The 17,784-nt window shown below is 33.8% G+C and overlaps 1 protein-coding gene across 16 annotated transcripts in view; it reads left to right on the forward strand.

The window, feature by feature from the left end:
- LOC136844932 (zinc finger and BTB domain-containing protein 24-like) overlaps positions 1-17,784 on the forward strand; it is a 202,656-nt gene that overhangs the window by 142,015 nt on the left and 42,857 nt on the right. For 2 of the 16 annotated variants that reach the window (XR_010855016.1, XR_010855017.1), the window contains exons 6-7: positions 204-598; positions 1,099-2,273. The exons of 10 other annotated variants lie outside the window; for them this stretch is intronic. Coding sequence is in view for 4 of the 6 variants with exons in the window: in XM_067114293.1 (XP_066970394.1) it covers positions 12,834-13,301 (468 nt within the window). In the remaining 2 variants the exon portion in view is untranslated. Of the gene's footprint in view, positions 1-203; positions 599-1,098; positions 2,274-8,407; positions 9,355-12,833; positions 13,656-17,784 lie in introns of those variants that run through there. 4 more of the 16 variants (XM_067114317.1, XM_067114318.1, XM_067114293.1 and 1 more) reach the window with 3 other exon arrangements.

Below are 17,784 nucleotides of genomic sequence, written 5' to 3' on the forward strand. Positions count from 1 at the left end.
TGGATTAAGACTGTATTAATTATACTACTGTACTTAAAAATAAGAACCCCAATAATTACTTTAGGTAATTAGTATTGTGTGTGCTTTCATTACCATTTGTTTGTACTGTATAGGATCATGTCAGCCTCAGTAAGTATTATGAATGTTTCATCCTCCTGAAGTTGTGTTTGCATTGAGTACTGTAAACTAAAACATCTCAACAGGTTGTGATGCGCCAAGATGTTCAGAATGTGCCCAGCGAGACAGCAGCATATTTCCTGAAGAGCCGTCCTGGTAGGAGGAAGACGCACACCTGCCCATATTGTCCTTATACAAGTTATATTTCAACTAATTTGCACAAACATATTACCACTCATACTGGTGAGAAACCATTTTCTTGCCAGTACTGCCCTTACAGATCTAATTCCAAAGATCACCTCAAGAGACACAAATTAGTGCACACTGGTGAAAAGCCATATTCCTGCAGCCTCTGCCCCTATCGGTCTACTCATAAAACTGGTGTCAAAAATCACATGTTAGTTAATCATTGATGCCACCCTCTTTGTGATTTACAAAGTCGTTCTTACATCTTTGTGATATGAAAAAGAAAGGCTTACAAGTAAGTGTAACCATTTTTGGTGTATAATTGCTGTGGTTGTGCTGCAAAATATATTGTACTTAATGAAGTGTATACAGTGTAGCATTAAAGTGATTTTTAAAGTGGATTGTCATTATAAAGGGATAAGAGGTCTGATTGTTAGTTATTAAATACTGAAAATTGTTTATGTAGGAAAATATAATGGATATTAGCCTTTTAAAGTATTGTACTTTATATTCTCTTCACAGTGTATTTAATGTACTTAGCAAAATTGTGTGAAAATATAATACTGTATATTCATATTCAAGAAAACTAAACATTAACATGCTCGCGTAGTTGTACAACCTTTTGTAAAGAGATGTTTAATGACAGCTCTATTAATACTTGTTCAAATACAAATATATACTGTATGTACTGTATATACATATATATAAATTAAAACTATTAATTTAATAGAGCAGTGCTTAAATAGCACTGTGCAGTACTTATACAACCAAAGTAAGTTTAGACATCCCCCACAGGTCGAGTTGTACGGAGGTGGCCAGAGCAATGAAGGAGCCATTTATCCAAGGAAGAGATTGGCTGGTCGTAAGAAGATACACTGCTGCCCGTTTTGTGAATACTCTTCAAAGATTGTTACTAATTTACAAAAACACATTACCACACATACTGGGGAAAAGCCATTTGCTTGCCCACATTGCCCGTACAGGTCCAATTCAAACGATCACCTTAAAAGACATGCTTTTACCCACACGGGGGAGAAACCCTTTGCTTGCAACTTCTGCTCTTACCGTTCAACTCAGAAAAGTAATGTGAAAAGTCATATATATTCTCGTCATAAAGAGTCGGTTTAATAAACAAATAAATTTCAATTCCTAGATTTCACCACGAATGAGAAAAACTCATCGCCATAGGATTTTACATGCACTCCATACTGCAGGGCAACACTGAAAATTTCTAGGGTTTACTGTCATATCCTTTATTTACTGTCATATACTTTATTAGGCTTATTGTATTTGTTATTGATTGTTAGAGTGGTGATGTGAATCATCATAGGCCACATTAAAAGAACCTTGTTGTGTTTTTGTATATTAAACCTCTGAAAAATTGCATTTATCCCTGGAATTTACAAATTTTCTCTCCCTGGTTGTTTATATCACGAGTGTCTAGTTTCGTCGTGCAAGAACTTTATCTTTTTTCTGTAGAAGTTTATTTCTGTTGCCTTTTTATAAAAAAATTATGTTCAGCAAAATTTTGCTTTCAGTGTCATATTTATGCTTGTTTAGAAATAATATCTTTTATTAAGGTACAGTATACCCATATCTTTAAATATTTTCATTCAGTGATTCCTTATTTTTTAGTAAGACAATTAAGTCCAGAAAGTCAGATGTATTAAAATGCAATAATATTTTGAGATTTATTTACATTCATTCCCATTATTTCTAGAAATTTCTCATATGAAATTTTGATGCAAAAACTTTATATTGTACATAAACATGTCCAAAATTAGTCTGATTATGCCAGCTTACTGTACTTATCATTAAATCTCTACTAGTTTGTATTACATTTTGGTTTTCTTTTACTGAGCCTCTGTCATATCTGTGTTGTTCAGTATACCGTCATAGTTCTGTAAGTAATTGTATAGATATCTACTTGTATCCAATAAAAATTTACAAGTAAAATTAATTGGGAAAACGGGTGTTGTTTTAATGAAATCCACTTGGAGGCTGTTCACCCTTGATATGTGTTAGCATTAGTTCATATAAGAATACTATAGAATTACAATTATTTGTAAAAATAAAATTTAAGATAATTGTTACCCCATGAAACTCTGATGCTGTCACTTGTTGTCATGTAAATGTCAATCCCTGAGCTTCTGACTTCCAGGTACATCATCTGTAAAAAAAACTTTCACTTAATTTCAACTTGTTTTGATTTATTAATTTTGTTGGTTTTCTGAGCCAAGCATATTCAAGTACTAAAGGAAAAATTTTGCTTGGTCCATTAAGCTACCAGTGTGTGATTTGGAATGTCAAAATACTTATTTAATTTTATAAAAATTTGCTTAGTACTGAAACACATTGACAGTGTTCTAGCATGTGGTACAGAGAAACCAATTACATATATAAGGACAGCAACATTGGGCCTGAAGTCAGTAAAACTTAATGATTGATGGGTGGGAAATGAAAAAGATAATTGGAGATTTAAGTAACAAGTAGAATTTAGTATCTGTTAGGTAACCATTCTATCCCAAATGTTCACCAAAAAGTAAGTTGAGGAACATTTTGCAGTTGTGGTTAATGATCAAGTACAGGCGGTCCCGGTTTACGACGGGGTTCCGTTCTTCCTTCGTAACCCGAAAATCGTCGTAAGCCGGAACATCGTCGAAAATCGTCAAAAATCGTAAGAAAACCTTACTTTTAATGCTCTGGGTGCATTGAAAACGATGTAAACTGCATTATTATTGAGTTTTACATCAAAAACCTTCAAATTATGATTATTCTGCCATTTTGGGGTATATTTCTTCCGTCCGGATGGTGTCGTAACCCGAACATGCGTCGTAGTTGTGAAATAATTTCTGATGAATATATTTGTAACCTCGAATAACCGCTGTAAACCGGGGACTGCCTGTATAAATTTCCTTCTAAGATCACAGTAGTTACTAGTTTGTATTCTATCTTCCAGAATGTCTCTTAAAATAGATAATTGTAGTAAAGTTGGTGGTATGTTTACCATGGAGATTATTGTTAATAAAGACAAATCCTTCAGGCCAGCCCTGTTAGAGCTAGATAAATTAGTGGAGTGGTCAGGTATTATTATTTGTAAATACAGTACTTTACATAAATGTGGATTTTGTATTTTATAAACATTCACGGGATTGTGAAGAAGATTTGCAATAGTACTAATGATAATGGTGTCAAGTAAAATTAATAATAATATTAATAATAATATTATTAATAACAACTGTCAAATAATAATAATAATAGTGTCTTAAACCTGTTTTTGTTGGATCATAACAGTACCTGATAAGAAGTCTGAGTAAAGCCAAGTGTACCAAACTCTACCATCTGCCACTGGAGCAGACGGATGTGTACACCAAATTAACACCTGGCAAAAGATTGCGGATATTGCTAGTTTTCATGGTGTGGCAACTATATGCTCTAAAGCACATGAAATTTTATGTGAAAGTGGCAAATTTGTGAAAAAATATTATCATGTTATTTAATGCTGTTAAAGGTTGGTGCTTAAACTTGTGCCTTTGAAAGTATTTAAGGCATTCAGGGTTTCATGGAGAAGCAGAGAGTGTTAAATGTAAGGCTTGTATAGCAGAGTGCAGAAAAGTAATAGGAGAAGGGGATCTTCTGTGGCTGTGATTTTTATGAATGAGACTGGTCCTAATTGGAAACATTTCCCATATCTACCTGTTTTATGGAGGAGGAAAAGGCTACCAGAAGCCACAGACCCTCCAGGGATTATATCATGCTCATAATGTATGTGAATGCAACCAGATGTAAGGTCAAGCCATTGATTATTCACAAATCCTTAGAGATCTAAAATATTTAAATAAGAAAGGTTCTTCATTGGAAGTTGAATAGTAAGGCATGGGTTGCTGTTACAGTAACAATTTACTGATTGTTAAGGCAGAAGGAGCATACTGGTGGAAGAACTTAACTTTAAAGTGATCCTAACCCCATCCATTGTAAGAAATGCTGTAATTTTTTTTTATATTGCAAATACAATGTGTCACCAACTTGCAGCAGATTCGATTTTACGGCGCTTTTTCAGCGCTGTAACTTGATGTTGTTTCAAGTTGTGGTGTTGTAAGCACCGTTGACTGCACTAACAGCAAGAATAGGCATCAAGTTAATGGCACTTATGGAGCTGTAACTTAATGCAACATAAGTTATGGCACCGTAAGCACGGATAACGGCAAAACACCAACTTACAGCGGAAATCAATTTACGGCACAGCATTGGAATGGATCCCCCGCCATAAGACGAGGACCTACTACAGCAGGTACAGTTATGTTTAAAAGGGTCTTATTGTTCAATCTTAAATGATCAGATGCAATCGGCTACAGGCCAAGGAAGTGCCTTTTCTGGTAAAGACTGGGTTAGCATGGAGGTTGATGTAACAGAAGGTGAAGACCCCAGTGATAAGTTGCTACAGGAGTTTTGGAAGGACTTCAACCTGAAGGACTTTGTAAGGTCATAGAGGCATGATGTCAAGAAAGTATTACACATAGAAGGAGGTATTTGCTACCCATAATTAGCCCTCTGTTGCATCAGCCTCTAGAAGGCATTATGTTGATACATGTAAGTGTTGTACTGGTAGGAGAAAGTGGGAAGATGAACTGGAAGTAGGACTAATGAGGAGATAACTTAACCAACTTCTTGAAGTTGCTGATTATTTCAAGTAATGCTTTGTAAATCCTTAATTTGCCAGTACTGTAGATATCTTTAACAGTAAAGCTTTACTTGTCAAATTCAAGGATTGGGCTGGAGGCCCAGGTTACAGGGAGACACTTCTAAACTCATGGTTTGAAAGAATTAAGGAATGACCCAATGTTTAGGTCTTAACAGCATTAAATGCTACTGCCAAGAGGGAGGCTGTGAAAATATTGCTGGAGATCATGTTTTAGTGGATTTGCGATTTTGGGTAGTCCCAAGCAGTTTTGAACATGGGCTCTTCCAAAGGATTTCCAGCGAGACTTCATTGCATGAGAAGATAGAACTGCATCTGAGATCAAGGCTGTAGAGGACACTGTTGCCCTTGTTTTTTATATTCAGTACCAAGGAAAATCGGAAGCTGATGTCCCCTGTTGTTGTCACTAGTGCTGGTCAGTATAGATGATGAGGAATTGTAGCCTCATTGCAATCTGAGGAGAGGAGGGAAGTGCAAGGGGAGAATTTTTGACAACTTTGCATGAACGGGATGTTAATTATGGTGAGTACTGAATATTTATTTAATTTCTAAAATGTTTCTAATCAAGATTCTTTTACAGACTTTTGCCATTTGCTATTAGGTGATTAGATGATATTCTATCATATCTGGTTTAAGGAATGATAGGTTGCTAAATTGTTATTAGAGCAAGTTGCAAGCACTTGGAGTGGAATCCTGCTGTGCCCTGAATCTTTGTATGTTTTTTAATATTCTTAATCAGCTGTATGCAAGTCTATTTTTATTTAATGGTATAAATTATGTAGAAGATAGAGTATTCAGTTGCATTTTATTCCAAGATATGGCAGTACTGTATAGGGGTATAGTGTAGGTCGGATACTATCACTTGGAACATATCCCCACTTTTTCACTGTATATTTGGTTATGATCGAAACACTACCCGATCGGATATAATGTACAGTATGCAAATTTTATACAGTGTACAGTTATGAATGGTACATTTCAGCCATCATGGGGAGTAAAGTACTTTGCCACTACCACTTACTGTTTTCATCATTCCTATGTCTTTAACTGGTGTTATATTTATTTATATCAGTTATAGCAAATGGGAGTAGAAAATAGTGAGATTTTTATTTTTTTATTTTTATTAGTTTTTATCTCAAATTCTTTTTTCTTCATTATATTCAGTATAAAAAAGCAGCAAAATATGTTCAGATTTCCATACAATTCAGATCCTTGAGGTCCAGGTATTCAAATTTATACTTTGAATACATTTTTTTTATTCAGAATTTAAAATGGTTTCCAAACTTATTGCATACAAAACCCAAAACATTTTGTATTAGGGCCATGCTAACATGAGGAAGTTGGAGATATTGAATTTTTTTTCTACAAAACACTCTAATAACAAACAGTGGTCTTTCTCAGAATGAAAAGGTTTTGAGGCTTCTCCAGATATTATGAGGTTGTCGTTAATTTTATCTTAGTACAGTAAAGGCCGTTAAAATACCAAACGTCCTAGTATGGAAAAACCTCAATGTTCACAGTACAGTCCCCCTTGCTGTGACTTTGCTCTTACCTGTGACGTGTTGTAGATTGATAACTGTCAGCAATATATGTAACATTAGCAAAGGTCATGCAAGCTAACTTTGCATCTTAAACTACTTACTGATTGGAATTATCATGTGACCCTTCAACATTTTTGGGGTTTTGGGGATGAAAATTCTTTTTATATATTCAAAATACACTATATCAGACAACTTACTGTAGAAACATACATACTTGAATGGAAAGAGATAGTAACAAACAAAATTACAAATATACTGTATTTCCAGAACTAAAAGGCTAAGTATAGCATATCAGTACTCTCAGTTTTTACTTTGAATCTCAAGCAGTCATGGCTCTTTATATCCAATTTTGTTGTCTGACTGGGTAATATTTCTCTTCATAATAAAACAATCAGTAAATTGTGCCTTTGCACTTATTGTAATTAAAGTTTTGTCATAGAAACAGGTTTGGTTTTTGGGCTGAATTCTTGCAGGAAAGATAGGTTGATCTTGTGATCTTTGAAATGTTTTGATAAATAACTTTGTTTACCATTGCTCATGCAGTGGACCTCTACTTTCTGTGCTTAATAGTTTTCTTGTTGACAGCCAAACTAACTTTGATAGTCGGCTAAATCCGTGGGAATTTTTAAAAAGTATTGGGATGATATAGTGAACTTGTGGTTATTTTAGAAAAATTTTGAGCCCTGGGTGGTTTTTTGAAATGGTAATGGGTCTTGTGTTTGTTGATTTCTGGCTTCTTTGTAATTTTGGTAATTTTTCTGTCCTCTTACTTTGACTCATTTAGGTCTGTATTTAAATGATTCACTCACACTGGCAGTAGCATTATTTTCAAGTGGGATTGAGGATGTGATTAGTTATGAGCTACAGCAGATATTTCCAGTAAATTAGACCGTACTTCGCTCAGTCTATATTAAAATATACTCCTAAAAATCAGTCATTGCTGTAAAGATTTTTGTTGAACAGCTTAGAACTACCCCAGTATTTTGTGAAGCTAAACAACTTTAATTTAGGGTGAAAGAAATAATACTGTTGAAAGATTCAGGGGTAAGCAAAGGTGAAATTGTTTTCCATAGCATTATTAAATTTCATGTAAAATTATTTCCTTGCTATTTAAAAGTTAAGAGATATTGTTAGAGTTGAAGTGAGGTTCTGTAGTTTTTCAAAATAGTAAAACTCATTTTTTATTAAAACCTGCTACTTATCAATTTTAGGGTTGTTAATAAATATGAACTGAAGTGTATCTCTGATTGCATTCATGATTCTCTTTTGACAATAGATTTAATTCTGTTCTTACAAAATTTGAAGAAATTGTAGTTTTCTCTCCCCTTAAAAAAATAATTGGAAATAGATTGTGGTGGAATCCTCTAAGCTCAGCATTTTAAAAAGAATTTTACAATAATATAGTCAGTAGTCAGTATATAGTCAGTAATCAAAATTATTTGATGGAAATTTTGCTCATGGTAATTCACAGGGAATTACCGTACATATAACTTTTTAATGAAGATTTTTGTGATTTAGATTTGGCATTATCATAAACTTCTTAAAATACCTGTACTACTGCCATTTGATATTACATTGCATGTCCATAGAAATGCTTATTCATTAAGCTTTAGTTTTATTCTGCCATTTTAAACTGGTCTTGTGTGTGAAGATGTATTCTCCATTTGTCTTTTACATATCATAAATGAAATTATATCCTCTAGACATGACAATTTTTAAGGTTAATTATAGATAAAATAACTACATGCCTTTTGAAGTTAAGACTAGTTTTAAAGTAGATTATTAAGTTGTATCAGTTTTTATTACTTTAGTGCATTATAATATTAAGTTAGTTACAAGTGAGTAAGACAGGCGTACCCAACAGATGAGAATGGAGAGAGGCGACAAGTGGACGGGCGGGAGAGGAGGTGGACGACCCATGAATATCTACTCCACCTTCAGCAACAGCCCTGGCACCAACATCAGGTCCCATCAGTGTATATACTGCAACTACAGTACCAACGTGGTCACCAATTTGCGGAATCATCTGCGTACTCACACTGGAGAAACTCCTTTTAAGTGTCATTTTTGCCCTTATTCTACAACAACCAAGCAAAGCCTCACATACCACATTAGAACGCACACTGGTGAAAAACCCTATTCTTGCCCACATTGTCCATATCGGTCCAAACAACAGGGCACAATGAAATGTCATATATTAACTCATTTAAAGGAAAAGCTGTCCCCATCATTACCTCATAATGATGGTGAAGACAGCAAATCACATGCAAATTAGCTGGTTGCATGTTCCTGTGGAGTTAGTTAGTGGAAGCAAAACTGAAGAGTTGCAGAAAATCAGCAAATTTGCAAAACCTTAAAATGGTAGTGACTTACTGAAAAGTTTTTGCTTAGTTATGTTGAAAGTTAACCTCTTGTCTGCTAAATGCAAATAAATAAATGACTTGAGGGGTAGTGATATGACTCTAATTTTCAGTTAAAGTATAGCAGTTTTTGGAAAGTGACTAAAATAGGCCCATCAGAATTATTTCCAGTAATGATATGCCAAAGCATTGTTAATGGTAAAGCAATTTAATATAGAATTAGTAGTGTCATCAAAAATGATTTCAAGTTCACCACTGGTTTTGTAACAGTGGTACTGTACTCCTTTTTCAGAAGTACTAGAGTATGATTTTAACAGTACCTGTGCTGTATATATTGTGTAAAATAAATAAGACAGGGAAACGGCACATTGAATATTGTATCAGTTTACTTAGAAGAATCTGTGCAGTAATATTTAAATGTCAGTAAGGATAAAAACTTTGAAAAATAGAATGATGTTTCATTTTGTCCTTAATGGCTACTGTGATTTCTGAGGTTAGAAAGTACAAGTGTATGCAGTACTTTGGATATTTTGTGAGGCTTTTAAATTTTGTGATTAATTATAGTGACATAATGGTAACAGCATTTTCTGTGTAGCTGCTCGGTCTGGGTTTGAATGCCTAGGAGACGTAGGTCATGGGTGCATTCCTTGGTTTATTTTGATAGGACTCATTTAGGATAGTACCACGTTGATTGGTGTAGCCTGCAGCCATCCAAGAAAGGAACCTTTTATAAAGACATCCACCCCGCCTTTGTAAGAGTAAAAATATTAACTTTAACTACAATAATTATAAATGTTACTTTTAATGTACTGTACTGGAAGGTACACCATCATATTCAAAGTAGAGCAAATTGGTATCCTGTATACTTCAGGAAATTAAAGTATCAGTAGTAGTAGTAGTAATAGAAGAACTCTGGGAAGGGACTCACTCCTGAGTTTACTCTTTGGGAAGGCACCTGTATGCAAAACACCTGCCAAAACAAATCAGGAAAAGAGCTGTGTGTTATAAACATCTGGAAAAGGCTCATTAAAACTAGTGACCCCATCTAAGGGTTAAGCTGAGTAACTTCTGTTCCAATATGGATCCCCAACTTTGGTGATGATGACTAAAGATTGTTGTCATTTAAATATAGCTGAAGAAGTACAAGGAATCATGTTAGAGATACCATATCAAACACTTGAAAGACAACAGTAACTCCTTCTCTTGGTGGTAAGAACAGCTAAGACCTTAGTAATATGCACACTGTAAACTGAGTATTGTATTGAAAACATAGTGAATCTTGTGTGTTGACCCAAAAGCCTGTGGGTTGAATTACTGAATAATTAATAAAATAAAAACCACAGGGTCTCCTAATCAGCAAACATTTCCAGACAAGATCCATAGAAAATTATGGAATTGTTAATGAATGAAACAGTGGTATATAATTTTGTTGGATAACAGTTACTAAGGTAAGAGAAAGCAAAGGAAGTATACAGCACTGTATTTACAAATGTACATTTGTAATGAGGAGCCTTATTTGGGTTACTGCTAAAGAAAAAAGGCTGTGAACAGAAAATACAGTAATATTACAACCCAGAAGCCAAAATGATTTCAGCACCAGGATTAATAAGAAATGTATTTAACTATGCATGAAACAAGCTACATCTCACAATAATTAATTTGTGAAAAAATATTTTGTGGGAGCATTCAAAAGGGATACATTTTTATCTAAGGTTTTCAAAGCTTTATTATTGTCAAGCACATACTGCTGCAGTTGCATTGTCTTGCACTATGTTGACCAACATTAAAGTTCACCATATGTATGGTAAAGGGCTTTGTTGCATTTCACTGTAATAACTGGATTGTCTTTTATGTAGAAAAAGGCAGCTGTATCATGTCATGGAATGTTGCTGATGTGTGATATGGCTTAAAATGAATGAATGAATGAGTATAACCTCACGTCTTGTGAAATCTGAAATGGAGATCACATGAAATTATTTTCAGGATAAACATAAAGCCATGTAGAATCGTACATCATAACTAATAAATGTACCACAGAAGAACTGAAGAAATCCACTGAAAAGAGCATTACTCTGTTTCTTAGTTGTGACTATTTACACAAAGTCTGCATGAGCAGATTACAAGCAGCTGATGCTGATGTAACAGGGATACTCTTTCATTATAAATCAGAGCTTTTGGTAAAAATATTCCTACCAGTAATTGTTCTGTGATGACATTGGAAATTATTGTTACTGTATTGTAGCTAATTTAAAGATACTTGCCAGAATAATGTAGTGATTTTCAAAGCCTAAAGGTGCATTAGCTCAAGTGATGTAATGCAAAGGCAGTGGAAAAATATACACTACTGTACTGTACTATAAAAATCATTGGGAAAATTTTGTCATGACAAGTCAGATTTATTATGATTAAATTTAATTGAATTTTTCATGTCTGTGTCTGGCTCAAGTGTAAATGTACTGTATATACATAGTCAGTGAAAAATGTACAGTAATGACTTTGACAATCAAGCATGTTACTGTACCAAACCATATCCTTAGATACCAAATCTGAGGCATTGGTGTGTAAGTATAAAACCAAAAGTCTGCATTAAACGTTTTATTTTGTCATTTTCTCATATTGTGGGTTCTCATGCGGTGCACTGTAGGCATTACTTAAGGTTCTTTTACTATACCTCTGTTCATATTTTTTTTCTTCCACCTTACTCTCCACCCTCTCCTAACAACTGTTTCATAGTGCACCTGCAAGGTTTTCCTCATGTTGCACCTTTCAGACCTTTTAACTATCATTTTCCCTTTCAGCGCTGAATGACCTCATAGGTCCCAGCGCTTGGCTTTGGGCCAAAATTCTATACAGTATTCCATTCCATTTCATTCCATATTGTGGGTAGGTTAGATGGTAGACATAACTACCAGTGAAGTTTCTTTTTTGACCTAATTTCCCCCAAAAAAATGAGTGTTAAGAAGCATTGATTTCTGTATGTATGACTTCTGTCAGAAAAGATAAAACGTGAAAACAAGTCTAATAATCTATGAACATCAGAAACTTTCCTGTAATTCTATTTACATTTTTCTTACATAAATTCAGATAATAGGTTACCAGTGAACAAAAGATACACAATCAAGAAAGCCCAAGAAAGCCCTGATAAAGAGCAAAATACTTCCTAAGTGACTCACAGTCTCACCAGCATACTAAAACCATAGGTTGAAGTGGAATATTATCCAGGCCACTCAGCCTAAGGGTTTTTATGAATATTTTTATTTTTACACATACACACACACACATTCAAGTATATTGTTGATTAAATGTGAAAGGGAATGTAAAAAAAAATTGTGAGCATATTGTAAGTGAATTATGAACTTCTGTATGTGCATGTTACGTCCTAGTATTATTTCTTAACCCAAGTCTCCTTTAACACCCATTTCACAAAGTTGTGGCAGAGTTTTATTAAATCTAATTTTCTTAGCAGTTTTCAGTTGCAGCTTCCCAAAATCATACAAATCAAAGCTCACACTTGCTCACTTGAGCATTCATTGGATGTATATCTAGTTGTATTTATGAGATTGCAGTGTCTTATAGAAGGAATTTATTGGCATTTGTGCTCTCCATTTTACATTAATTAGTTTTTGGGCTTTGTCTTCATCGCTGTGACATATAATTTAGGAAAATGATGTAAGTAAAGTGATGTTTACATTAAAATTTTTAGCAGTAAATTTATTTACATCAAGTCTTGTTCAGCTGTCTCTTGGAGCAATTACTTTTGCTTTGTGCTATTAGTTTTAGCTATTACTTTTGCTTTGTGCAGTTTTTTGAGCAATTTCTTTGGCTTTCTACAGTTATTTTGAGGAATTACCTTTGCCTTGTGCAGTGAAAAACACTGCTAATTTATCTGTGCATTTTATATATGAATAGTAAGAGTGACATTCCCTACAGGTGGGATTGGAGTGCGATGTACACATTGAAGAAAGAACTTTAGGAGAATATGGAGGAACCAACAGCTTCAGGATGTATTACTGCCGCACTTGCCCATTTACGTCTACATCCCTAACAAGTCTTCAGGTTCATCTGGAAACCCATACTGGTGTCAGGCCTCATAGCTGTCCCTATTGCCCTCTAACTTTTACACGCAAAGGAAGCCTACATATTCATATCCGTACACATACTGGAGAAAAACCGTATCCATGTCAGTATTGTCCGTACAGTGCTACCACAAAAGATAATTTGAAGACTCATGTTCGTATTCACTTTGGAGACAGGCCATATGCTTGTGCTCATTGCCCTTATCGATCAACACAGAAAGGTGCCCTGAAGATGCATGTCTTAACACGTCACATTGACCAAATGGGAAAAATATTGGAAGAAGGGACACAAGCTCAGGTCCCAGAAAATGAGCTGCCATAGTATTAAAGATGAATTTGGGATTTTTTGTTTGCACTATTTTCCCTGATTTTGCTTAGGGCAGTTCCTGTAATCTTATCTATTGCATATTTTGTAATCATCGTAGGGAGTTAGATCAACAGACGTGAATTAATCTCAAGTATTTTCAGGTTTTTATGGAGATGAGATTTAATGATAATTATGCAAGTTGAACAAAACAAAAATGCAGAAAGATGGAACATAATAATAGATGTTTAAAAATCTTTGTAAATGGTTTATAGATATGCATTTACCTTATGATACATGCAAGTTGATAATTGCATGGTCTGTAAATTACAGTATTACATCCCAATAAGAGGAGCCGCACCATGCCCAATTTAGGCTTTGTGCTCTGTGACAAGGAACATATTCTATACAGTATTACATTGTGAGGAGAATGAATGATGTGTACATGTATATACATACATATATATCTGTACATTGCATTATATATATATATATATATATATATATATATATATATATATATATATATATATATATATATATATATATATTATATATTATATATATATTATATATTTATATATATATATATATATATATATATATATATATATATATATATATATATATATATATATATATATATATGTATGTATAAGAGCAGTCCCCGTTAATGACGGGGGTTCTGTCCCCGGCCGAGCACTGCGAACTGAAAATCGCAGCTAACTGAAAATCGGCGATAATAGCGCCAAAAATCTCACTTAATGGTGCCGTTAACCAGGGATCGGTGACAAAATCCCCACTTTCAGTGCTGTTAACTGGAGATCAGCGCTGAAAATCCAGTTAATGACATCGCTAGCCAAGCGCCGTAACACCGAAATGCCGTTAACCGACGACGCCAGTAAGTGGGGACTGCCTGCATACATGCATACATACATATATATATATGCATATATATACACATATATGCATATACATATACATAAATGTATGTATGTATGTATATATATGAATATGTACGGTATATATATACAAACAGTACATATACATATACACAAACATATATATACATATACACTTCTTCTTTGTCTTTAACGTGCATTTTTCCCATTATTATATGGGGTAAGCACGATGCCTTCTTTTGAAGGACTTTGATTTACGTGATTGGGGTAGGCGTAGCCTCGATCGGCTGCCCTGCCTGACATCGCTTAGACCCACACATCTACATATACCATATATACATATACATACATATGCACATCTACATACACACACACACACACACATATATATATATATATATATATATATATATATATATATATATATATATATATATTATAAATATATATACACATTATATATATACTGTATACATATATGTACGTATATATATACTGTATATATATACATATACTTGTTCATATATATATATATGAGCAAGTTAAGTTCCAAACAGCTGTTTGTATCTTGAGTTATTCGGAAGTTGGTTTTTAATATGGTAGTGCATAATTTTTGTTGATATTTACACTCGCAACTTAACTCAGAGTCGTAGATTATGCTATTTTAACTGTACATATTTTTAAATCATGCAGTATTATAAAGAATTACGTTGGATGCTAGAAAGGTAAAAAGAAGAAAATAAATTGTAGATTTATGCAACATTAAAAAATTTAGTATTTTTTCCATGCTTTGAAAATTATGAACGTGAGAGAATTTTGCAGGAGCAGCATCTGACATTGGAAGTTGATAAACTAACCAATGCACACCCCATCTATTGACAAAAATACATACTAAATAAAAAAAATGCAAAATATAGAAAAAGAATTCATCACAGACCAAATTAAATTGGGAAGATAGAAATAAGTAGGAATATTTATGAGTAAGAATGAGTATTCTCATGATTGTAAGAAGAATACATGGTAGTTAATCATGAGAATACTCAGGATAATCAAGGAAGGAATTAAAGGAATGGGTTCTTCTTCTTCATGTTCTTGTGTTCTTTGCAAATGGCACTCCAAGCAGAATGAACTTGTGACCCTGTCTGTTTGTGCCTATGAATGTTTGTAACGTGAATGTTCGTAAGTAGAGTGCTATCACATATAGTGATGTCAAGATCATACTGATTGGTAAAACATCAAATAGGAATTTAACTTTGGCTGTAACTGTTGAACAATAGAAAATAGGAAATACTGTACATATTTAGCATGCATAATCCACTAATGAAGATGATGTGCAAAATAGGGTGAAGGTCACGATCGGAGGTTTTAGGTCTCAAAGGAATTTGTCCATAAATTCTGAACTGTCTAAAATACAAGCTTAAAATTGAAAGCTGTTGTGCAAAGTGAGATGTAGGTCATCCTACATCATTGAACCCAAAGATCAAATAAGATTTAAATCTTGGCCATAACTTTTGCACTAGAAGAATGACTTCACATTTGGCATACTTAATTCATTAATGATGCTGGTATGCAGAATGAGACCAAGGTCAAGGTAATACTTGGAGACCATAGGACAAATAGAAATTAAACCTTGCCATAACCTTTAGTTATATGAAATAGAATCTTCACATGCATAATCCTCTAATGATGCTGATATGCAGAATGAGGTCAAGGTCACACTTGAAGGACAAGGTAATGTAGTCATATGACATTGTCCATAAAAAGGAAGTGCCAGCTATGGTTAATTTCCAGCTTGGCATCACTGGAAATACAAGTGGTATGTATATGTACTTCTGTATTGTATACAAAAATATATATATATACAGGCAGTCCCCAATTAACAGTGGGCTAGGTTAACAGCAATCCAGTTTTATTGGCTTGTCTAGCGCCAAAAATCACCGATTTCCACTTATCGGCGCCGATAATTGGTTTTGGCACTGATATATACCTAATAGAGGTGCCGATAACTGAAAATCAGTGCTTTTCGGCACCAATAACCCCAAAACTTGCTGAAAAAGCACGAAAATTGCTGTTTTCGGTTAGTGGCGATTTTCGGTTATTATCACACCCTCAGAATGGAACCCCGCTGATAACCTGGGTACTGCCTGTATATATATATATATATATATATATATATATATATATATATATATATATATATATATATATATATATATATATATATAAATTTATATTTATATATATACCATATATAGATAGATTAGATTAGATTTGATAAGATAGATAGATGGATAGATTTGGGTGCACAAGATTGGGAAGGTACTTGGGAGTGTCAGTGGAAGTCATAGTGGAAACTTTCAAGGGGATTGTTGAGCTACACCTTATGGAAGTTGAGGGTGGATATTGAATTCAATAGAGCAGAAATGAAAAAAGTTGCTGTTGAAATTAAATGTTTGTTAAAAGAAGAGTTGCAATGCTTAAAAATTTAGAGATCCATAAGAAGGGTTCAGTCAAGATGTAAAACACTCATATAAATGAAACAAAAGGAAAGCACAAGAGCCACTTGATGATATGCTGCATCATTATCTATGGTCATGTGATATGTGCTGGGATTCATTCTCTTACAGATAATGTACCACATAGTGTATGGTATCTAGATTACTTTACTAGCCATTCCTTTAAAATTCTAGAACGCATTGTGTAAGTCTGTGTCTCCTATCATAAGATTTCCCACAAATTATTAGATATTAATTAAATAGGTGATGTATACCATACTCAGAATAGTTTAGAGCTTTCAGTTCCTGTGCAATATTTGACATCCATTAAAGGTATGTCTGACTTTCACCAGTGCTGTCTATATATCATGTACTGTACGGAGACATGTAAAATATTGTTACCTAATGTTCAGACAAATAGATTACTATACAAGCCATTTTAAATATCTTTTGACGTGCATTTTTTTTGTTTTTAATCAACTTCTTTTTCCATATAGGTTACATATTTTCATAGTCCATTTTTTTTCTTTATTGTCTATGGTGAAAGTTGTGTAACCAGTGAAAGATATGTTATAAATATTGAACTTGTATCTGTTTTTTAACTTTCCTGAACATCTTTACATACCGGTACCTGATGCTACTGCTTTCTCATTAGAAATGTATGTACTTATCACATACTGTATTTACTGTACAGTATGTACAGCAGTGTCCAATTTGTACGATTATTGCAAGCGGAGGCATTTTCAATATATACTGAATGGAAAATTATATTTATGTAATTTAATAGTAGATATATTAACGCCCTAAGATTTATGTTAATGCATGTTATTTTCAAAAGCTAGACACTATTCAAGTTCTTTTACCTATGCTGTGCTTACACTATGCATATGAATTTCTGCTCTTTCATTGATGCGTTTTGAAGGTACATAATGTGCTGAAACAAATGAATAAATAATACAAGTTCTTACCTTAGTATTTACATTCATAGTCCAAGTACATTTTGCCTGAAGTGTAAACTGAACATTATATATTATAACATTATGGTATGTTTACAGTGAAGTAAAATTCCATTTGTAATCATTATGTGGTAACTTAAGTATAGTG

The sequence above is a fragment of the Macrobrachium rosenbergii genome, chromosome 13, assembly GCF_040412425.1.
Source record: "Macrobrachium rosenbergii isolate ZJJX-2024 chromosome 13, ASM4041242v1, whole genome shotgun sequence".
In the NCBI taxonomy this organism is placed as follows: Eukaryota; Metazoa; Arthropoda; class Malacostraca; order Decapoda; family Palaemonidae; genus Macrobrachium; species Macrobrachium rosenbergii.